This window comes from Crinia signifera, chromosome 2 (assembly GCF_055691185.1).
Source record: "Crinia signifera chromosome 2, ASM5569118v1, whole genome shotgun sequence".
NCBI lineage: Eukaryota > Metazoa > Chordata > Amphibia > Anura > Myobatrachidae > Crinia > Crinia signifera.
In genome coordinates, this window is record NC_139218.1 from 240,099,934 (window position 1) to 240,124,507 (window position 24,574).

Consider the following 24,574-nt stretch of genomic DNA (forward strand, 5'->3'; position numbering starts at 1 on the left):
GGAACACAATTTCAATAGATGTATGCACCATTTTTGGAGATGCTATCCCAGTCCACATATGGAGATGTCCAATGATAAACACCTTATTGGAATTAAATTACATTTTTAGAGCATAAAAGATCCCCTGAATTTCTGAGTGATACTGGATTTTTGGTTTCATAGAGTTTCCTATTTCTGCTTAAGAAACCTCATAAACACTTATCTCCTCCTCTGTCACTAGAAGTGACAGACATATATATATATATTGTACATGCATATTCTCTCTGCAACTGGATTTCTACTCTACTTGGTTCGAATCAGAATCAGCTTTATTGGCCAGGTTTACTTGCGTATACTAGGAATTTGATTTGGATTGTTGTGCAACAGCCATTTAGGTAACAGTTAAACAGTTACAGTACATATATACAAAACACATACAGGTATAGGCTTTATGTGCCCTGGGGATTGTAGACGCAGCGACCACCTACCCTCCAAGCTGAACAGTGCCTAGGCAGCCAACAGTGGCGCCACTGTTCATTGCAACAGCCAGGTAGGTAACAGTTAAGCAGGGACAGTATAGTTTTAGGTTGCTGTGCAGTGTGCGAGTCAGGGTATACCCATGAGTACATATGAAGGAGTGGCACAGTTCCTAGGCAGCCATTTGCGGCGCCATCTTGATCATGCTGCTCAAAGGCAGCAGTAATAATATTCATTTTATTTATGTAGCACTTTTCTTCCATAGCTGGCACACCCTGCCAGCTTGAGGAGGACAGGGTGTGCAACCAGTGATGGTACAGCATACAGGCTTTGCAAACAGTGGTTACGGAGGTACATGGTTTCTCAGCCATGCTCATGATATCTCACAAGGCCATCCCCGTACAACTAAAGCCACGGAATAGGGTGAAAAAATAAAAAGTGCAAGATGCAATATATTAGATACATTAAAAAACGGAAGCTACATGAATCACAGAGAGATAACAATATATGTAACGACATTTATAAAAATGAATGTAAACTAGGGTATTCGTTCAAGTCCTGTGGAGCCAGGGTATTCAAACGATGAATCTACCTGGATTCACACCGGAGCAATTTCAATGAGTGATCCCCTCCACGTATGTCAGCAGGTATGTGATCAATTAGGGTATATCTTGGAGTTGACAAACTGTGACTGACTTGTAGAAAATGCTGAGACACGGGTTGATCGCTCTGTCCAGTGGATAGAGCCTGCCGGATGGAGTAACGATGTGCTGCCATCCTTTCGCGTAATGTGCAGTCGGTCTAGCCGACGTAGCTCAACCCACATGGACAGGTAATCATGTACACAATAAAAGTATCCATACAGGTAAGGCGGTGATTAAACCCTTGGGTGGAATGCCAGCAAATTTTCCAGGCTCAGCTGCGCTGCCGCAGCGAGCTGTCCCGGAAAATTTCCGGGCATACAACTTTGCATTAGGTGCGCGCCAGTGGTGCCTCCAGCGGAGCACCACTGGCGCACTACATTTAGGGGTCCCCCCATCCTGTCACCTCCCCCTCCCACCCCCTCTGCTCTGGCGATCGTACGCCGGGGATGGTCAGCGTGGCACTTGGGGACTCGAGAGAGTTCAGGCACCCAAGTCATCCCAAGCCGCTGCAAAACATCCCTGAGCCAGGCACCTGTGTGATGACTGACAGGCGGCAGGGGGAAGCGGCGGCAGGGGAGCTCCGGCATACTAACGCCAGCGTGGAGGTGAGGGGGGAGTGGAGGTGAGGGGGGGGTGGTGGCTTCCTACTATCTGTGGTGGGTTTTGCTGGGGCAGGACAAACCTGACCTAGTAGGTTTGTCCTGCCCCAGCAAAACCCACCACTCAAGGGGTTAATAATGTATTTCTTCCCACTATGAGGGTGTCCGAAACTGTCACCTGTGACTAAAGAGCAACAGGTCAGACATTTTAGACATCTTAAACACCCTTTTAGAAAAAAGAAATTGTCTAGAAGAACCAGCAATTTTGGTGGTAACATTAGTATTCATCACCCAGTCCCTAATATTCTTGCCTCTCATATAACAGAGCATGATGTTTTTATGGGATAGTATAAGATCGGGGTCAGTTTTAACAATGGGCCATAATTTCTTGCATGTTTTATGGATCCCACTGCTGGCAGTATCGAAAGGATTGATCCAAACTGTCTGACCTGTCGCTCTTTAGTCACAGGTGACAGTTTCCGATACCCTCATAGTGGGAAGAAATACATTATTAATCACCGCCTTACCTGTACGACTACTTTTATTGTGTACATGATTACCTGTCCATGTGGGTTGAGCTACGTCGGCAAGACAGACCGCACATTACGCGAAAGGATGGCAGCACATCGGTACTCCATCCATCAGGCTCTATCCACTAGACAAAGCGATCAATCTGCGTCTCAGCATTTTATACAAGCCGGTCACAGTTTGGCAACTCTAAGATATACCCTAATTGATCACATACCTGCTGACATACGTGGAGGGGATCGCTCATTAAAATTGCCCCGCTGTGAATCCAGGTGGATTCATCGTTTCAATACCCTGGCTCCATGGGGCTTGAACGAATACCTTGGTTTACATTAATTTTTATAAATGTCATTACATACATTGCTATCTCTCTGTGATTCACGTTTTTTAATGTATCTAATCCATTAATACTTTTTTTTTTTTGCACTTTCATTGTATTATATTCTTGTTTGCATGTTTTATATATAAAAGCATTTGTTATATTAGTTTCCATGGTATTAGGTCTGGAAGGGATGATGTCATTATTGGGCATCACCTCTCAGGCTTTCACCTGTGGCTACCTGCCCACCTGTGATTGGGGAGGGGCTATAAGGTGTGTTGTTCACTCTGTTACCATTGCCTGATGACGATGTAAAAATAAATACATAAATACATCGAAACGTCACATGAATGGGGTCTGCAATTGTCTTATTTGGGAGTTCCGCTGGATGAAGTTCATATATATATATATATATATATATATATATATATATATATATATATATATATATATATTAGCTTTCAATGACATCATTCTATTTATATGTGTTTGCGTGTGCTGAGGGGTTAGGCACTCTTTTAAAATGCCATATGGTCCGGAAACTTTAATATGTGAGTGTAACGTTTGCATATCTCTCATACCTTGACAAGATACTCCAGCAACAGTAAATTATTTGGGTGTATATTGGCCAAAAGAAGCAAGAAGCATGCACAGGAAAAAATATTCACCCATATGCAGAACAGTACATACAGTATCTTACATCAATCAAACATGCGTCTGATTTGTTACTTGTCATCATCATTATTAATTGCTGCTGTTTTACACTAGATGCAAGAAACACTACTTGAAGGTGTGTTTCTGCTTATGTGTAGGTCTGAATAGCCTGCATGGGTGTGCACCACCCCACTGAGCATTGGACAAATGAGAATGCATCATCACACCTCAGCTCCACCTCTTTGTAAGTACAGTAATGTAAACAATTCAGCATTGCCTGTACTTGTGTGTACACATTTTCAGAGCAAGTGTGTTGTGAAAATACACAATTTTGTACCACACGGGCATACACACAACTCTGTATCTACATAGTGTGTATATATTTTTGTGGTGTAGTTGGGATTGATTTAGACTTTTTCTGATTGGAGTTGCTAGGCAGTGGCTAGTAGTGCGAATAGAAATGGGCTGTCCACTGGATGTATTATGGGAGTGTTGTGGGTGTGTCAATGACAGTGAATGCATTCCCAGATGCACAGACACAAGCATAGATGACCATAGTCATATGGAGAAATTGCACCTGCCAAGGTTTAATGGAGTAACTAATGCCAGATGGGCAGATGAGAAGGAGATTGTAGGCCAATTGCATTAACTCACAGACTGGCAAACACAAACACAATGTACTATAACTACTCTTCATGGAATTTATATTTTGTATTTGTATTTGTCATAACAATTTTAGTTACTTCTAAAATCTAAAGGCACTAGATATGTGTAATCATTATTTGCTTTTATATCACTTGAGCAACTGTAGTATGTGGTTGCAAATTACCATGAGAGAATTTATGTTTGGTTGTGATGTTTATCCAATAACAGCAATACCTTTTTACAGAAGAAAATATGTTTTGTTTTAACAGAAATTACTTATGAAAACTATAAAGCTTATGTTGGTACTGTATTTCTTCTTTTTTTGTCTTGTTTTGCTTTTTCATGCTCCTCTCAATTATATATAAATCTGCTCAGTGACATTGTCTACCAGGGCTGGTGTAAGGCTTTTCAGCACCCTAGGCAAAACTTCAACCTACTGCCCACCCCCCCTCCACCCCATGCTGCCACCAATAACCACTTTCCAACCTCTTCAGGCGTACTTGCCTAACATTCTGGAATGGCTGGGAGGCTTCCAAAAACCGGGTGGTACTCCCAGCCCCATGGGGAGGTGGGCAAGTCCTCTGCTTTCCATGGAGGCCCCCAGAACCCTCCCCTTTACCACCCACAACAGAGTACAAGGAAGAGGGGGCAGCTAAGTAGGGAAGTATGCCTCAAGGGAAAGTATTGGAGGTGAGGTCTTAGAAGTTCCACAGACGCCACCTGCATTAAGTACAACAAGGATCCTCATAGATATCCTTGAATTTTTTGATCGGCAGACTTGATGGCGCCCCCCAGTCCCTGGCGCCCTAGGCAGCTGCCTAAAGCTGCCTATTGGTAGAGCCAGCCCTGTTGTCTACCATAGTAACCACAGTCGCATGAGCAGAGGCTATAAAACAACCCCAATGAACGCTGTCTCTTCTCTTTATTGTGAAATCCTTCCCTTGCTGTAACCCCCTTATGACAACATGGAAGCTGTTTTTCAACTGCTGGACAGATTTTGAAAAGGAGATGATTTATATAAGAATAACTATTAAAAAAAACCATAAAAGTGAAATAACTAGCTATTTACAGAAGAAAATGTGTATGGAATGGATTATTTAATTGCATTCAAACATATAATTTATATTTACATATTTACTTTTTCTTTCCCCACACACACAGAAGCATTGGCTTCCCCCTTTGGAGCCTAAAATTGGTTATTTGTTAATCATCATAAGACAATTCAGTTTTTTGGAGAACTATCTAATCACATTAATTTGATATCATTGATTGTCTTTTTTAAATAAATTAGACAGTGTTGGATACATTGCTTACTCAGATAATGCTAGTAGACTTACCTGGTTACAATATATACTCTATATTCTGTACCATAGGCCTTCTTTTGTTTTGAAACTTTAGTATGTTGGATACGTTTTGTAACAGAATACACAATTCAACTTGGAAGCAGCAAATAAAGATATTGTAATCATTTGTTACATTCTAATAACACATTTCCTCTTTCATGTAGTACAAAACAATATTCCCTTCTGTTTATGTAGATTGTTTTTATCCACAACATGACATTTTTACTCTATACACAGTGATTATCTAAAATACACATCCAAATATCATTAGTCATGAAACGGCCTCCAAAGGTAAATTATTAAAAGTTTCACTTACAAAGTAGCCTGTTCCCAAGCTGGAAGCAGCCGAGCTCTGCAATAGAAAACATAGAAAGAAAAACAAAGTGGAGAATTAGTGTTGTATCTTTAACACCTTCCAATCCACACGGCTCATTACCAACACTTTTCATGTTATTTCATCACCATATCACGGTACAAGCATGCTGGTCCTTGTCATATGCTACTGGAACAAGAAAAGCATTAATTCCCCCTTCCCTCACCTCCCCTCCTCCTTTAAATCTCTTAGCGGTTTAGGGATGGCAGTGTGTTATGTACTGAATTCCAGGCTTCTGCCATGGCTGTAATTGGCAATTTATTTGACAGGCAGCTGTGTAATGATGGCATTTCACCCTACTCTGAGACTAAGCAGGCACTCATCAAACTGCCTTCCTGACTTGCTGACATTCACTGCCCTTATCCCAAGTTACTGTGTGTTGTGGCCACAAAGTGGCAAGAGGGAGAAAAGAACAGACTGACTTCAAACAGGCAAATCCTACAGGGCTTGGATGACTTTTTTCAGAGTGTGACCTGCTTGCCAATTGATTCCCAGGGGTCAGAGGAAAATGAGGCATGTTGTAAACATAATTAGTAGTCTGAGATGTAAGGAACGTGTAGGCACAGCCAGGGAACTAAAACATCAGGCAGCTGGGGACTCTAGAATTACCAATCTTCTCACTATTTGATCGTCTACAATAAGATCCTAATTTTGCCCATTGTGCATTTTCAGGCAATATAATGTTTATTTGATTAATGGGAGCAACAGAACATTGTTCAGCTGATTTGTTTCATTGCCTGCATTGTATTATCCGGTGAACGATCACGTGGAAATGTAATATAAACAAACAGGAACACCTACAGTACATTGTTGCAGCCTGTGGCTCTCCAAGTACAAATCCTAGCATCACAGTAACCTGAGGAAACATGATTGGTGTTGCTGACCAGCATTATTTGTAGGGCCACAGACTGCTAAAGGGTACATTTACTAAGATGGGCGTTCTATTGAAGATGGGGTGTTGCCCATAGCAACCAATCAGAATCTATCTATTGGGGAAAATTTACTAAGATGTGTATTCTACTTCACATGTGATTTTGCTATGGGCAACCAATCAGAATCTACTTCTTATTTATGTAGCACCCTCTAGAAGACAGTAGACAGGATCTGATTGGTTGCCCATAGCAACATCGCATGTGAAGTAGAATACACATCTTAGTAAATTTCCCCCATTATGTTTTAGAAACTGCTAAATAAGTAAGAAGTAGAATCTAATTGGTTGCTACAGGCAAAATCCCATCTTTAATTAAACTCACATCTTAGTAAACTTAGCTCCAATACTCTAGTTAGTGCTGAGAAAATATCCAATGGTTCAGTTCAGTTTTCTATGTAAATGATAACCCACATTATGGGCCTGATTCAGAGCTGGACATCACTGCTGGACACAGCTTTATCCAGAGTTGCCAGAGTTGCAAATGCACCCTTTGTGCACTAGCATACGGCTGAATGTTCAGACTAAGATGTCGACTTTTAACACTTGTGCATGTATGAGCACTTCCGATGGTTCCAGACAATCCTCTGTCTGCGCATTTGTATACGCACCATTGTCATGTGCAGCAGTACTAAGGAAGGTGCAATGTCTACCTGAGATTCTTTGGAAGCGGTTATCCACTAAGAATGCAGCCGCCTTCACTGACATTCCCACAACACTCACATCAGATGCCCACAAGACATAGGGGTCTATTACTAAGCTTGACAATCAGCAATTCATGTGGTTTGTGTGCACCACTGCATCAGGCTCTGTGTGTACACGCCTGGCATCAAGAATCCTGGAACTGTCCAGTTCTGAACATAGACTATTATGACATTGGATTTAGGCTTTTAAAAAGTTATCATTATATTTGTCTGCTTGAAATAAATGGTCTTCCCAGGGTGATTGCAGTTACTGCATTGGAGGAACAATATACCTTACTTCTCTTGATAACTGTTGGGTGACCAAATCTTAGGGTTGGACTTAGACACTGTATGAGACAAGTTTGCTTTCTGTGGATATCCCCTCCCTTAAAAATACTGCTACTGTGACATTGTCTGATTGGGCAATTGCAGTCTGGATGCTTATGGGAGCAAAGATACACCTGTCAGTAGTTTGTCATTTACTATTTCCTCAATGTTGATTCAATATCGCAGACAATGTCACAGTAGCAGTATTTTTTGGGAGGGGATATCTACAGTGACAGATGTCTTGTCATGGTGTCAGCTAAATCATGACATGAGTGACATTTTCTAGCCAAGGGAGCAGGTGGATAGTTTTGTCCTCCCAGATGTTTTCCTCCATATGTGTGAGTCAAACATCAAAGCTTTAGGGTTACTTTCAAGATGTCTGTTATGACAAGCTACACTCATAGAAGATGTTTGAGGCATCCTCATCCTGCATAGCATAGAGTAAGAAATAATGTTTTCCCTTAAGAAATAAGCTTATTTTTTTAAAACTTTTGTGACACACTTGTACAATTAATGTTTGCCTTTGCCAGTTTCCCGCCATTCTACAATGTATAGCTTTTGACATGTCTTTCATTACAATGAAAGACATGTCTTTAATGTCTTTCATTGTAATAAAGTATCAAAAGTAATATTACCAACCTAAAAAGAAAAAGAAAATTGGGTATGCTATTTATTTTGTTTTACATTTACGGTAATCAATTAATTAAACCGCAATATGCAGAGATAAGGTTTTAATACTTATAAAGCTCTTTACAGCATTCACCATCGGGGTCTGTAGCATGACTGGTCAGTCTCTGCTCCTGCAGCGTCTGTATGGATGCCGCCATGTTGGTGGCAGTTCCTCCCAATTTGGCCTCTAGCTCAGTGGTTCCCAAACGTTTTTGAATCTCGGCACCCTAGAGTATCAGAATTTTTTTCAAGGCACCCCATGGCCAAAAGTTTCTTATTCAGAAACGTAGAAAAAAATATTAAATTAAATAAATTATATTTATGTTATACTTAGGTTCAATTATGTAGTGAGGGGAAATATTTGTTTCTGTTTGTCCACATATTTTATGACTGGCAGCTACCAGCACTGGCTTTGCATTTTACATTGAATTTAAATAATTTGAATTGATCCTGGACCACCAATCCAAGGCACCCCTTCAAGTGTCCTGAGGCTCCCCAGGGAGCCTAGGCACACAGTTTGGGAACCACTGCTCTAGCTGCTTCCATGTTAGTGAAGCCAATACTAACAATCTCTCCTTTAGTCCCGCTCCAATGAATGTCTTGACCTTGATTGAGCACCATGCTTAAACCCCTATCTCCTAGAGCACAGTGTAGGATCCTTGAGTGCCTTTTTGTTTGACAGCCTGGCTCATTTTATACTATGGTTTTCTTCCTACTGTGTACAATGTGTTATATGTCCTTCTGCCTTCCAGTGCCGTCTGTGGATACTCTGCTGTGCATTGTGGATGCTCTTTTGGATAATCACCTACCTGCCAGTGCCTCATCTGGTTACTCTGGTGGTTATTCTGTATTTCCCCCTTGACATACAGTACTCTTCTTGATTATCTGGATTATACAGAAGTCTCTGGTGAATTATCTGCTGGTCTCTAGTATTTTCCTTTTTCATAATGCTCCCTCATATGGTTTCCATAAAGATTACATTGTAATAATCTTTGCTACCTGAACACGTTATACTTCCCTGTGTCACCTTTTGTTTTGCCCTCTGCTAGTTGCACATGGGTGCCGTTAAGGAAACTGTAGCCTGTAGGAATACGGCAGCAAAGTCTAAACTTCATTGCAGGAATGCCAGGCCCAACTACACTCTTGGCCCTTGAATCCAGTGACTGATTCCCAGTGAATCCTGACAAGAATAGTAACTTGGTGAAGAACATTAAAGTGACCCATGACAAACACAGAGCTTACAGTTTGCTGCTATTGATGACCAACTTCCAAGAATTCAGTCTGACATTTTAAAACCAGTTCCAGAACATTAGTAACCAATTACAGATTAAAAGAGCATATTAACACAAACTGCCTGTGGTTTCCATTTTTGCCTGTCCCTGCCATCTCTGTTTTATTCCAGATTGGCAAATTTATAAATTTTGTGTTATTTTATATTCTTATTAAAGAAAAAATTGGACGCCAATTTGTAAAATTGGTTCCTACTAATGCTGCACAGTTTCCTTAGTAAATTGTGTGGTTTTCAAACCAACACAGAAAACTGTAAATTTAGTAAATATCCCCTTAAATCTGGAAACTATTGGACAAAATAATTTGTTTGAATTAACTTGAATTTATCTTTAACCAGCCTTGAAGTGCATTTACACAGTAGCACCTGTGCTGCATTCAGTACACATACCATTTTATGGATGGATTATTTGGGAGTAGAGCAAGTACTGTAACTGTGCCACACCAACCCACAGTCGTACCTCTCTGCCTGCACCATCTCTCCGGTGGCATTACCTCTTTGCCCATACCTCTCTAGCCGCCACACCATGTAAGTACACCGGGTGACCTGTTTGGCAGGACACTTCTAATGTATTTAAATGTTTGTTTTTTTCCAGATATTAAAGATTGAAAAAAATGTACCAGGATTGGCCACCAATGGGCAGCTTAATTTTTACATTACAATTTAGATTTCAATTTGGACACCCCCCTTAAACTTAAATCTCTCTACATTTAACATTTGCCCCGTCTGCATTGGTTAAGAAAATTTACTATACCTTCTCCTTTTAGTTGGTTTAGAAAACTTACTATACCTTCTCCTTTTAGCTTTACTTCCACCTCAGACTTAATCCCCATACACACAGAGTTATACCGTAAACGATATTGAGCATACCAACAGACATTTCTTTTAAAGATATTGCTCAGAAGGGACTCTTCTGGCAATATCTTAAAAAAAAAGTTGTATGTATGCTTAATATCATTAAGAACGCGCATCCTTGGCATCATTAATGGCACCCCCATCAGCTATACATGCAAGTCAATTTTGGCCAACAACCTGAATGAAGAGCTTGGACAAGAGACATCACTTATCGATATTGGTAACCAATATCGTTCAGTGTGTACGTACTATGTCGTTTGATCAGCGGCACTGCTGATATACCTGTAGTTAACTACAGTATATCGGTGGTGACCCTAGTCATCTAGTGTGTACATGGAGTTAGACCTCATATCTGCTGTAAGCATTATGGCAATACAGAAAGACTATGATCTGGTAACAGTACAATAACAATCACTGCAAAGTCATGCATTTTTTATCCAACCAGAACTGGTACATTATCTATTTCACCATTCTCCCTCCTAGTCACTGTTCTCAGGATATTAGAGCATTGAACAAGAAAAGGACATTAATTAACTGAAACTCCTTTGAGACCAATGGTTGTACAGGATCTAACTATAGTATCAAAAATGTTATCCAGCTCTTGCACTCAATATTTCCTCATCTGAATTAACCTGAAAAATGATCCTATTAGTAGTGTTTTTTTGTGCGGTGCTATTTTAACATAGAGACCCCTCAGGGGCTTGGGGCTCAGACTGTTGCTTTAAACCTCACTATTCCCCATGTACAGGCAGCCCTGCTAATAATTAGATGTAATTCATTGTTTGTTTTTACTTGATAGGAGTTCCTTTGCCTTGCCCCTGCCTGAGAGATTGATATTGGCACACTTTCAGCTGTTATTTCTGGAAAGCCCTTGCAATCTAATACAATCTCTCACAAACAATGTTAGCAGCAGCCTGTTATTCAGTGAAGGTGCAGAGTTGGGAGACTTCTTCAAATGTAAAACAAATGTGTACATATATTTATAAGCTTCATAAATCATTATCTTGCAAACATATAACAAACATGTTTGGGTCATATCATTTAAAGTGTCCCTATGATAATATCATATCATCTTTATCAGTGATGCTCTATTAAACCTGCCTACAATAAAGCAATCCAATGCCCATATATAGTCAGCTATGACCTCTTCATATCACCAAAAACAAAAAAAGGATATTAGGTTAGGTATTGGATAGGATAAGCCTTCACCAGTGATGTTGAACACGAATGAGCAATCACTAACATATGCAAAGCATGTACACTTATAGGGTGCTATCCTACAATGTTTTGGCTAATAAAAAAGGCAGGCTATTGTGAATAATGGCAGTTTAGTTACCAAAAATGGACCCGGGATCAGGCTTGAACATATGGGATCGGGGATAAGTACTGTATCAGGACTAAGGGATGCCGGCATCGAGGCTAATAGAATAGCTACCAGCAAACCTATTAGCAGCAGAATAGCATTGTGCCCTTACTGGGCATTTTATCAAGCCTGGATATAGTTAAATTGGATGTTAGTTTCTTTATTGTCGTATGCCTCAACTGGGACCACGGGCAGGACTGGTACAAACCAGAATCTGGGATATAAGAGTATGTGGGTAAAACAATATAGGGCAGTCATAGTCTACTCCAGGCCTGGCCAACCTGTGGCTCTCCAGTTGTTGTCAAATTACACATCCCATCATGCTTTGCCACAGTTTTGCTATAAGGGAGTGTAAAAACTACAAACATAGCTTGTAAAATGATAGAAGCTGTTTGATTAGTACTTTGGGGCAGGTGTACTAAACTGCCAAGAGAGATGAAGAGGAGAGATATAGAGCACTAGCCCACCAGGCAATCAGCTCCAAAATACCATGTTAAAAGCATTTGAAAAATGACAGGAGTTGCTTGGTTGGTAGTGAATCTCTCTACACAATATCTCTCTCCAAGCTTTGATACAGCTCCAACTAAATGCAAATACAATGGATAGATGCATTAGATAATGAAAAAAAAGTTTAATTGATTAAATACTTGGACATTTTTATATTGTATCATTCCTCGTGTGACAAAACACATTCTTTCGCATTCACATGCCATCATTTCAAATAAGCAGGGTTTGTTGATTTATACTAATTTCTCTCGCAAACAATGGTAACAAAACTTGCAACATCTTTGTTGCTTTGAAATGTAAAATCTCTGACATGCAAATATATAATACAAGGGAGAGATGGGTGCACAAGGGCTTTGTTATACATATTTGTCCTGACTTTTGTTTATGCAGGTTTGAGTGAACGAGGGAACAGTGGGTATCATTTCAATTTCTGATGTCAACATCAAATTACTTATTTAATTTCATGCCTGGCGAAGCATCGTATAGCTACATGCAGAATCATTTCACTTCATTTGTTATGCTGTGTTTTCTCGGCGATTGGCTTGCCTTCCAACTGACAACTTTAATTACGACAAGAATTTGATTGCACTGCTGAGGAATTAACATAAAGCAACAAAGCATTTAAGAACCCAGACTTACAAACAAAAATAGGCATCAGAAAGCCCATCAGCCTCAATAAGCGCAGACTGTCTGTCATTCTTATGCTGCCATGGAGATGAAATGCATTTGAATTACTATGTACTGTATGCATGCCCATGTACAAGAAGAATTTTACAATCATTACCTATTGCCTATTGTTGTGAGATGAACAAAAGATTTTGGCAAGTTTTTTAGGCACCTCTACAAATATCTTTGTTCAAAACTTAGTTAAACACAAAATGAATAAATATATTCACTGGTAAAAAAATAAGAAAATTAAATAAAAAAATCCTCAAACATTTTACAATTGCTTTCAAAAGAAACAAAATGCATAATTTAATGAAATAACAACTTTCCAACACTTCTTCCTCTGCTCTAAACTACATATTAAGATTTTTTTAGTCTTTCCGGGTAAATTTTGTGATGTAGTCCAAGTTCCATTTTAGTGGCCCTTCTTTGTACCGTTTCTAATGTATTTATATCCTTCTGGAGATATGGCCTCCAGAACTGAACACAGTACTCTACATGAGGTCGTACCAATGACCTATACAGTGGCATTATCACTTCTTTCTTTCTGCTGCTGATTCCTCTCCCTATGCAACCAAGCATCTGACCCTCCTTACTCATTGCATTGCTACATTGCTTTCCTGCCTTTAAGTCACCTGAAATAGTCACTCCTAGATCCCTTTCCTCCTCAGTAGTTTCCAATTTAGTGCCAATAATACTATATTTAATCTTTAGATTTTTTAGACCCTTTAGCCTTTGGAACCAGTAAGAGAAGACTGAAGAGAGACACTGGGACCACGTGAGCTTTAGAGCAATGGGAGAAGTGTGGGACTGTAGTCTAGAACTTGAGACCCCTGCAAGCAGATTGCTGACCACAAGAGCAGTAAGTGACATGGGATGTCCTCGGCTGGGACTTTCTTGCAGCCATTTCTATTCTTGACTCCCTTCAATCTGGATTTTTGCCTCATAAACTCTACTGAAAATGCCTTGACTTTAGTCAATTGTTCCCTATGGGAAATCGCGGGCATCGCGGCCATCGCGTCGCACCCGTTTTTTAGTGCATGCGATGGCCGCGATGCCCGTGATGGGCGCCGTGCTAGGTAAAGAGTACCGTCAATTCTATTCCTTGACCTCTCAGCATGTCTTAGACACAGTTGACCATGCACTCTTTCCACACTTTTTTTCACTCACTATTTTCCATTGACATGGTCCTTTCCTGCATCAACATGTCTGCAACAAATTTGGCAGAAAGCAGGCGCTGGAAAAGTCAGTTCATGCTGACATTTGTTAGCGAAAAATGGAGAAATCATCCTATGTGAGCAACCATCAAATGATTTCTCTCCTGTTTGTGTGCATGAAAGTGGATGTGTATGCGAAGAATGCACTCACATGCTAGGGGACAGATTCAGTCGGCGGGGAAGGAGGACGATCGGCAGGGCAGTGTTTATCTGCTCGCTAGGCTTTGAATACACGCAGCCTAGCGAACAGGTCTGAATCAGGCACCATGTTCCAAAGCAAAAGAAGTAAATGCATTTATTTTGTTACTTTGCAGGGTAAATAAAGGCTGATTTTGCATGTAGCCCACAGATATTAGACAGCATTATTGCATTGTAATTTATATTTTAGTTTGAAGACACCAAACCCAAATCTAACTCTCTCTGCATATGATACTTCTGCCCCACTGGTTTTGTCCAGTTGCTTGCTTTTTTGAATTAGACCCAGGGCCAAATGTAATAGGGTGTAAGAATTAGAAATAGAGTATTTGGGAAAGTTTTCCCATTTTTTTTAAAGCAGCAATCATTTATACTGAAAAACTAGGTTGATTGGGCCATTTAATTGATTCCCGTTTTAAAAAAAAATTGAAATCCCTCCTCCCAAAATCTCTCACTGTCTGATTCTCACACTCAATTACATTTTGACCTTTTAAGTCCTATATTGAAATCTTATTAAAATTAGTAGTCACCTGTATCGCGATCTACAGTTTTAAATTTTATAAAACTACAAACTAGTGAAGGTGAAAATTTATGAGATAGAACTAATAGAACTAAATTTGTCATACATTTTAATATGGTGTAGATATTTTATTGCACTAGGTCTCTCAATAACAGCAATCGTGCTCTTTCTCTTTGACAATGTAAGTGGGATTGCTCTTATTTGAGCGCTAAATCTTGTTTTATAATTGTTCATGTTATAGTAGTTATCTTTAATAATTTTGTATCTTAGTAAATGCTTTTATGAAAGTATTCATCTGTTCATTCCTTTAAGTCATAAACAGGGGCGTAACTAGAACTTTGTTGGCCCCAGAGCAAAATCTTGAAACCCCTCCCCTCAATTCCCCAGCCTTTGTCACTAGAATTCCTCTTAAGGACAGGAGAGAGAGGAGTGAGAGAGACAGAGGGTGTCTGGGGGAGAGAGAGAAAGAGAGGGTTTTCATAGCAAAAGAGGGATCAGAGAAAATAATTACAGATGTCATGGAGTCAGCGAGAGAGAGAAAGAGAGGAGCAACCTAGAGAGTTTTATGGAGATAGAAACATAGAATTTGACGGCAGATAAGAACCACTTGGCCCATCTAGTCTGCCCCTTTTTTAAACATGTTACCTCAAACCATATTTGATCCTTATTTTTTTGTAAGGATATCAATATGCTTATCCCAAGCATGTTTAAATTGTACTACTGTATTTGCATCTACCACCTCTGATGGTAGGCTAATCCACTTATCTACTACTCTTTCTAATCCAAGGATGGCAGTGGCTCTATCTGTACATCAGAAAAACACGTCCCATCCGTGTCTGCTATGAATAAGCATGGACATTGGCTTGCATGCCCAAGACCCTGAAATGAATTTGTTCTGTGCAGCCACATATCTCTGCCCAGTTACAGATCTGTACCCACTTGCGAACTCCATCTACACTATGGGATATATTTACTAAGTATATTTACTAAGATGCCCATAGCAACCAATCAGAAGTGCTATCGTCTTATGATCTGCTCACTACCTGCATCGTTCTGGTGTGTACCCAGAATCAATGCTTTGATGTGTTTTAGCATCAATGATAAATGAGATGTCAACAAGGCAGGGGTAGTTTAAAAAAATGTGTTTATTTTAATTAAAAGGTGTAATGTTAACAGCGAGTGCCATTGGGCTGTAGTTAGTGTCACTGGACCTCTCTCTTTCAACAGGAGGGTCAGCGCAGTGTTACTCTGTGTGGACCTCTGTGGAGGTGTGAGGTGATCTTTTAGGGATCCCTTACCTATATTTATTCAATCCTGATTCAATCAGGATCGAATTGGGATTGAATAGAAAGTACATTGCACCATGTCTACACCCTTTTAGAATGATATATATATATATATATATATATATATATACATATATAGCTCATGTGTCAGCCCGGGACTCCGTTCATGGATTTCAACTGCCGTGGGTGCCTCCCAGGGAAGGAGATGTATGGCTCAGTGTAAAGCAAGTAGCGGCACTCCTCCAGTCTTCGTACTTAAAGGGTTTTATTGTGCAAAAGGCTCTGATGTTTCCGGGCTACAAATGCCCCGTTTTCAAGGTGTGCAAAACAAATGGTTGTTTTGCACACCTTGAAAATGGGGCGTTTGTAGCCCCGAAACATCAGAGCCTTTTGCACAATAAAATCCTTTGAGTACTAAGACCGGAGGAGTGCCGCTACTTGCTTTACACAGAGCCATATATACATATATATATATATATATATATATATATATATATATATATATATATATATATATATATATATATATATATATATATATATATACAGGTACACATGGCTATTTTTCAGTAGGCTCCAGCAGGAACTGTGGCCCTTATTCTAGTTCACTATTTCTGACAAAATATTTTTTAGATGGACAAAACCATGTGCACTGCAGGTGAGGCAGGTGTAAAACCCCACCCAAATCTAATTATCTCTGCACAAGTAACACCTGCCTCACCTGCAGTGCACATGGTTTTGTCCATCTAAGAAATATTTTGTCAGAATGAGTGAACTAGAATAAGGGCCACAGTTCCTGCTGGAGCCTGCAGAAAAATAGCCCTGTATATACATATATCTGTCCAATGGACCGGCATTCTGTAAACAAGTGATAATGCGACCTGGTTGCCTACCTCCAGTTCTGGGTAGAGCTGAATTAACACGGGGATGGTGAGGCGGCACTCCAAGGATTTTAAAAAGAGTCTGACACGGCTGTGTTCTGCTTCCAACGTTTTAAATCTTTTACTAGATTTTTCATCAGGGATAACAGGGATTATCCCTGACGAAAAATCTAGTAAAAGATTTGAAATGTTGGAAGCAGAACACAGCCGTGTCAGACTCTTTTTAAAATCCTTGGAGTGCCGCCTCACCATCCCCGTGTATATATATATATATATATATATATATATATATATATATATATATATATATATATATATGGATCCTGGCGATGCTGGCAGTCAGGATGCCACTGATGGAATCCGGATAGTGGCCATTTACAAGGTTGGCACCAGATCCTGAATGAAAGTATCCTGGGGATGGTATGGTTTAGGCCAAGCTGTAATTGGTAGCCCTGAAGTTTTATAGTTCTTACATTTTTCCCCACTATACAGTATCAATCCAATTATTTAGAATTTGATGTGTTTTTATGTTTCTTCTGTATATTCACCAGTGTCTGTTTTGAGCATTTTAGTTACTTTTAGCTATTCTCTATTAATAAAAATACATACACTGCCCATTGTTCATTAAAATAATAAAAGAGTTAGCTTCATGTTGACTTCTAAGTCTGACAGAATTCATTTAGTAAATCTTATTGAGCATTATTTATGAGTCTAGGGAATAAGAGTTACAGCCATTTTCTTCTAGAATTTTAGTCTATAAATTTCAGAGAACTCCCACAATGCTCAGGATCTTTATTCTCTTGGCTGACTGTGGCAATAAGCCTGATCCAGTAATAAATGCTATTCATGTTGATAAGATGTTCAGTATCAGTGGATTTGTTTGGGAAAATCAACATCAGGTTCTAATAAATAAAGAAAAGTTGGAGAAATAACAACATGCATGCAAGACACTTTTTTTCATGTTTGCATTTCAATAATAATATAAAATTATTTAAATATTCTCTATATACATTTTCCCCACATTTCATACCTACACGTATACCTAATGCATCTTTCACAATGTTTAATTTTCAGTCTTCCTTACAGATGGCGCCGGGCTTGTCTTTGCTGGGGATGGCGGAGGACTCGCCACCCGCCATCCCCCGCCCCGCGCCATCTGTATGTCGGAAGGGGACGCGCGTGCACGAGGTGCACGCGCGTCCCGTTCCGACGGTGCTTTTGCCCGGGTCCCCGCCGGCTTCCCCGGGTCCCCGCCGGTCCACACCGCCCCCCCGCAGCCCCCCGCAGCCCTGCCCGTCTCCCTGAAGCTGGAGACGGGCAGGACTGCACCCGCCGCGCCGCCTCGCCGCCCGGCTATTGAGACGCTCGTGCGTGGGAGACGCACGAGCGTCTCATTCAGCCAGAGCGCCAGATTGCTGGCGGATCGCCAGGGACACGGTCCTGGCGCTCCGCCAGCAATAATAAGGCCAGCTCCATCTATGTGCTTTTTACCCATTCATTTTTATCATTATATAAGTTTGTATATTATATAAGTTTGTATATTATATAAGTTTGTATATGCAAAAGCAAACTCCCTCTTTAATGGACTAAAAAACATGTGCGCTGCAGGTGGGGCTGATGAAACAGGTGCAGAGTGAGTTACATTTGGGTGGGTTATTTTGTTTCTGTGCAGAGTAAATACTGGCTGTTTATTCTAAAGGTGCGTACACACGGGGCAATATGATCGCTGGCAATATATTGCTAGCAATATATTGCTCAGCAATCATATTGCAATATGATCGCTGGCAATATATTGCTAGCAATATATTGCTCAGCAATCATATTGCCCCGTGTCCCGTTTTCATCTGCGACCAGAGATGGTCGCAGATGAAAATTTAAACACTGCTGGGTGAAGAGGCAGGGGATGTCGCTGGTCGGAGGAGCATGCTCCTCCGACCAGCGACCATTCAGGGGCTGAAAACGGGAGCGCGCACCCGGTGATTTATCGCTGGTGCACACTCCAATCACTGGCAATATGGTCGCTCAGCGACCATATTCCCAGCGATTTCAGCCCCTATCGCCCCCGTGTGTACACAGCATAACACTGCAATTTAGATTTCATTTTGAACACACCCCCACCAATGTTCCCTCTAATCTGTGTGCGGCTAAAGATTTTGGCTGTGCAACTTTGGAAGGAAATTTTAATTTTTGTGCGTCACTTATATATATAACTGGAAAATGACGTTCAGCATTTGTGTTAACTTTACTTTAAAATGATATTAAACATTTAAACATTCAAAACACAGCACATGTAGTTAATGGATGAAACACACATTAATTGAGTCCACAACTGCAAAAATGGACCACTGCTGCTTTGTGCGCTCTGTTGTAATGTCTGTGCGCATGCTCGTCGAGTTGTGTGCGCGCGCACGCGCGCACAGCTTAGAGGGAACACTGACCCCCACCCAAATGTAACTCTCTCTGCACATGTTACATCTGCCCCACCTACAGAGCACATGGTTTTGTCCATCAAAGAAGGTGTTTGCTTTTGCAAACCAACCTGAATCACCACCTAAATACCGATGGGTCTATTTACTAAGTGACAATAGGCCAGCTTTTCTATTGGTGCTTGTCACAGCACACCCTATGGGTGCAAATACACGCATAGCAGTGTCTAATGGTGGGTACATGTCTGCAAGTTTATGCCAATGTCACTACAAAGTCCATTTTCTTGTGTACATCTGCAAAGTCTAATGTGCAAGGACATATAGTATTCATGTACTGTACATGGTAATCATTTATACTATAGGCCACCATAGGTTGCACCATCAAAACTTGTCCCAGCACTGTGGAAGGGACAATTAATTTCTCCATCTGTCCATGTCCTTCTATGCTTGTCTGTGAAAGCAGCCACTTGCATTGACACACCCATGACACTCCCATAGCATGCACACTGAACTGACCATTCTTATGTGCACTAATATCCTCTCCCAGTCACTATCCATGAACAACCACATTATCTGACCTGTTCACAACAGCACCTTTGCGTAATACATGCCCCATTGGCACCTTCAGAAATGTTTGCACATGTGTGGGTGCAAGTAATCCTTCAACAACATAAGCATTAAGCTTTATGCATACCTTCCAACGTGACCCTCTCCAGGAGGGACACATTGCTCTGCTACTGGGCTTTCCTCTTAACTTTTGTGAAATGAAAAAAATTAAAACCAGTGGTGAAGCACCTTTCTTGTTACAAAAACAGGTGATGGCAATCATACATTAACAGGAAATTCCAGCAGCAGAGTAGTGTGTCCCTCCTGGCATGGGTCATGTTGGGAGGTATGCCTTATGTGGCAATAAAATATTGGTCATACTGGCAGAAAGTGGCAAGAATATTTTGTTGGCTTTGCCAGAAAATCCTGGGTGCATGCATGGATGTCTTGATATCTTGCAAATATGTGCAGGCTACCAGTTCTGCATAGACATTATCTATCCACTTTTGACTTGAACAGTTGGGCCCACACTCCCACTCTTTTATATTGAACATTGTTTGGAGATTGAGACATCCCCTATCGGTGCAGCTAAGGGTGGCCCCTCTATATATATATAATGATTGGATGGCTGCGGCACTCCTCCGGTCAGCTGGAAGAACAAGATAACCTGGTGCCCCCCGCAATAGATCCCTGGCAAGGGTTCAATATGTAGCGTGGTGGGAGCGGCGGCACTCAAATAAAGACACTGACGACCTGGATAAACCAACGTTTCAAGACCTGGTGGTCTCTTTCACAAGGTGTGAAGACCGTCTTCACACCTTGATAAAGAGACCACCAGGTCTTGAAACGTTGGGTTATCCAGGTCGTCAATGTCTTTATTTGAGTGCCGCCACTCCCACCACGCTACATATATATATATATATACAATCCCAATATTCCAACACGCGCTATGCTCAGATATATGACACAAAGTAGAAATGTTAGTAATGACTTGACTTATGGCAGCCTTTCCACTGAATTCCCTGAGGGAAGGGAATAAAACAACCAAGATACTACACAATAGTGGAGTGGCGCCTTTCACACAAATGTAAGATAGTCCTGATATAATATCCAATTTTCAGATCCAAAGAAGCAAGAAGGGAATTCTTCCAATATTCATTCTGCTGGTCTCTTCAGAAGGAAAAGGAAGCTCTCTGGAGGGCATATTCTATTTCTATTCTTCTGGAAGATATTTTATCACAATCCGGTCACTATTTTCTGATCAACCTGGGAGGCCATCAGAATTTCCTTTTTTCAATGGACACTTAGGCATTTCTAACAAAAAATTATCCGCAATATATATGGGAAATCCTTAAATTAAACAGGATCAAGGAGATTATCTCTTAAAACCATCGTTATCATATACTTTAATATGAGTTACGCAGTTAAGCAGTAGAATTCACCTATAGAAGATTGATACAACATATTCCCCTGATGAAGTCTCTGTGAGACGAAACGCGTTGGGATGTTATCTACTCGTTGTTTTATACTCTTATCCACTGAAGAATAATAAATGAATATTGGAAGAATTCCCTTCTTGCTTTTTTGGATCTGAAAATTGGATATTATATCAGGACTATCTTACATTTGCGTGAAAGGCGCCACTCCACTATTGTGTAGTATATATATATATATATATATATATATATATATATATATATATATATATATAATCGATCCTCTAAGGAGGGGGGTATTGTATTGCAGAGGGACCCATGGAGTCTAAATCTGGCTCTGGGTGGGAGTTTTTTATTTATTTTGCTTTACTCTCTTTTCAAGATACCTGTATGATAAATCTCCCACTAAGTCAGAGGTTCATGCAGAAGCTTTATGAAACAGTTTAACTGTGTATGTATTATATAACCTTGAATCATTATCTTCCTCACCTCCATTATTGTAATGCACTGTGTAATAGGTTGCTGTTACATAAATATAGTAAATTAATAGTCTAGGAAATGAACAGTGAAATAAGATTTCTTCCAGCAATGTTCACCCTTCGGAAGGATTTCCTGGATATAATGAGGTTATTTATAAAGAAAATAGCATAGTGTATCATTTTTACACAAATATACCTATTTCTCTGGACCCATTCAGGTACATCACAGTGTCACATTTTAAAATGTATCTCGCAAATGGTTTGCACAGCCTTTTGCAGAAGCCCATCAAACAAATGAGCATAATGGTCTAATCGTCAATTCACCCTCCTGCGTACTACATGTATGACTGTTTGACCGATCCCTTAATTGTTTTTAATTGTGCCTTTATTGTTTTTCCTAAATACTACTCAGTGAAGCCTAACTTGTGTCTTCATTAAATTATGAGATTAAGATAACACTGACGCTGTTTTTATTTCATGTGTCGCATTTGTACATTTAATGTACCAGCTGCCATTAGAAATTCCCAGTGGGTACATTAATGAAAGTGGAATACAGTATAACAAATAATTACATGAGTATTCCATAGCTATCCTAAAATAACTGCAACATTATTTTACATTTGTTTTCTCACTCTGAATGCAATAAGAAACTTTAGTGGTCCTTAGGAGGCCAATCCTATTATAAGTATTTATTACACTTATTCTGTAATGATTGCGAGAATTTACTTAAATTTTTGCCCCTCTTGCTAAATGCCCCAAAACCTATTGATATTCATGGACCTATTTAGCAAAGTTACTCTCTCTCTCTGCTTAACAATCGAATAGGCTACAAAGGCCATTGTGCATCCAGGTGACCATCTCAGTGCATCTCATACATACCAGCTGTGCTCCATTTCTATACAATACAAATAAAGCAAATGCATGAAAGCTTGTAGCTTTTGCTGCCTCCTCCCGATATCGTGAACGAGACCCAGGTCCCTCAACCCAGGTTAACCTGGGTCCGATTCGGATAAACCCTGCTTTTAATTGCCAGGTTGCTGGGCCTGGGATTTTTCATAAGGCCCTTACACACCGCACAGTGACCCGGGTCAACCTGGGTTATTTGTGGGCGTATTACATGTTGTACTATTACTATTATTTATTTATATGTTGCCACAAGGGATACACAGCTCACAATTACAGAGTGCAAAAACAAATAAGCAAAACAAGAAAGCAGTGACTTACAGTACAAGGCAATAAAGGACATGTACAGGGTATATAAACATACTGTAGCTGCATCAGAAAACCACACAGAAATAAGTAAAATAATTTCAAATACTACAGTCAACAGATAATAATTGAACTGAAAAAGTAATTGTTTGTAAATTAGACACAGTTGGGTTATCTACAGCTGAACTTTTTCACTGCATAACTGGTTTTAAAGTGTAAATGCATTTTATTTTGCAGAGAACTTGGTATGGCTAGAATATTAATGGGTCCCAATAGTCTCTAACATATCTTCACTTGTTTCCCCTGTTATCTGTGCACATTTGTGAAGTGTCATTCTGTTACTTGGATCGTAATAAAGTGAAAGAGGAACAAGTCTCTGTCAACATGCCAACTCTTACTTTCCGTGTGCCTCGCTGGCAGTCGATAAGAAGATGAATCGTTGAGATATTTTAAAACAAGGATGAGGCATCTGACATGCTTAAGAAAAAGATAATAACTATATTTTTCTGTAACCATTCCTTTTTTCAAACATACAGTGCACTTGCTCATTTTGATTTCACATGTTCTGTATTCCCAGACTTCTGTATCTTTGACCATGCACTGGGATGGACTTTCCTCAACATACAGGGACTTTAATGATATTGTATTCAAATGCATATACAGGTTGAGTATCCCTTATACGGATATATGTTTTACAAATTATTCCGCAATCCACAGTTTCTGGAATGTACAGTATTTTCATTTAGTATTTTTTTTGCTAAAAGCATTGCTGGGAACATCTGTAACTGATATACTGTATATACAGGTTGAGTATCCCTTATCCAAAATGCTCGGGAGCAGAAGGATTTTGGATAACGGATTATTCCATATTTCAGAATATTTTTATATTTCAATGATGTATCTTGAGCTTTCTTGCATGTATGTTGTACAAACACATTAATTACATGAAATACACACAAATATATTTTATTTGTGCATAAAACAAGGTTTCAAAACATGAAACAAACATTGTGTAATATCTCAGGTTCTGAATGGGAATGCCAAGCAATCATTTACTGGCACATATTTAGTGCAAGTTACATATAATATCCTCAGTAGTGCTGTTATAGATGTCCCCAGTAGTGTTTATGGCAAGAATTTTTTTTCACTTTCTGGAATGTATGGTTTTCGGAATAATTTGGATAACAGGTATTTGAAAAAGGGATACTCAACCTGTATATATTTGAAAAAGGTCTGACACATCCTGCTGCTTCAACAGCATCAGTGGCTGGCCCAGGTGCCCATCCAGGGAGAAATAATGTTCCTTGTAATATAGTATGCAAAAGAAGGATGTCACTCCGGGACTTGCAAAGAGTAAATATTTGACTGTGTGCCTTCGTCGTTTCGGGCAATAGCCCGTTCGTGTCCTGAAGATGGGCTACTGCCAAAAACTACGTAGGCACACAGTAAAATATTTACTTCTTGCAAGTTCCGGAGTGACATCCTTCTTTTGCATACTATATTACAAGGAGCGTCAATTTCCATAAGAGTCC

General features: G+C 40.0%; 1 protein-coding gene across 6 annotated transcripts in view; it reads right to left on the reverse strand.

The window, feature by feature from the left end:
• Window positions 1–24,574, reverse strand: part of AUTS2 (activator of transcription and developmental regulator AUTS2) — a 1,267,464-nt gene that overhangs the window by 723,064 nt on the left and 519,826 nt on the right. For all 6 annotated transcript variants that reach the window (XM_083174084.1, XM_083174087.1, XM_083174085.1 and 3 more), the window contains one exon: window positions 5,505–5,540. In XM_083174084.1, the coding sequence (XP_083030210.1) occupies window positions 5,505–5,540 (36 nt within the window). The remainder of the gene's footprint in view (window positions 1–5,504; window positions 5,541–24,574) is intronic.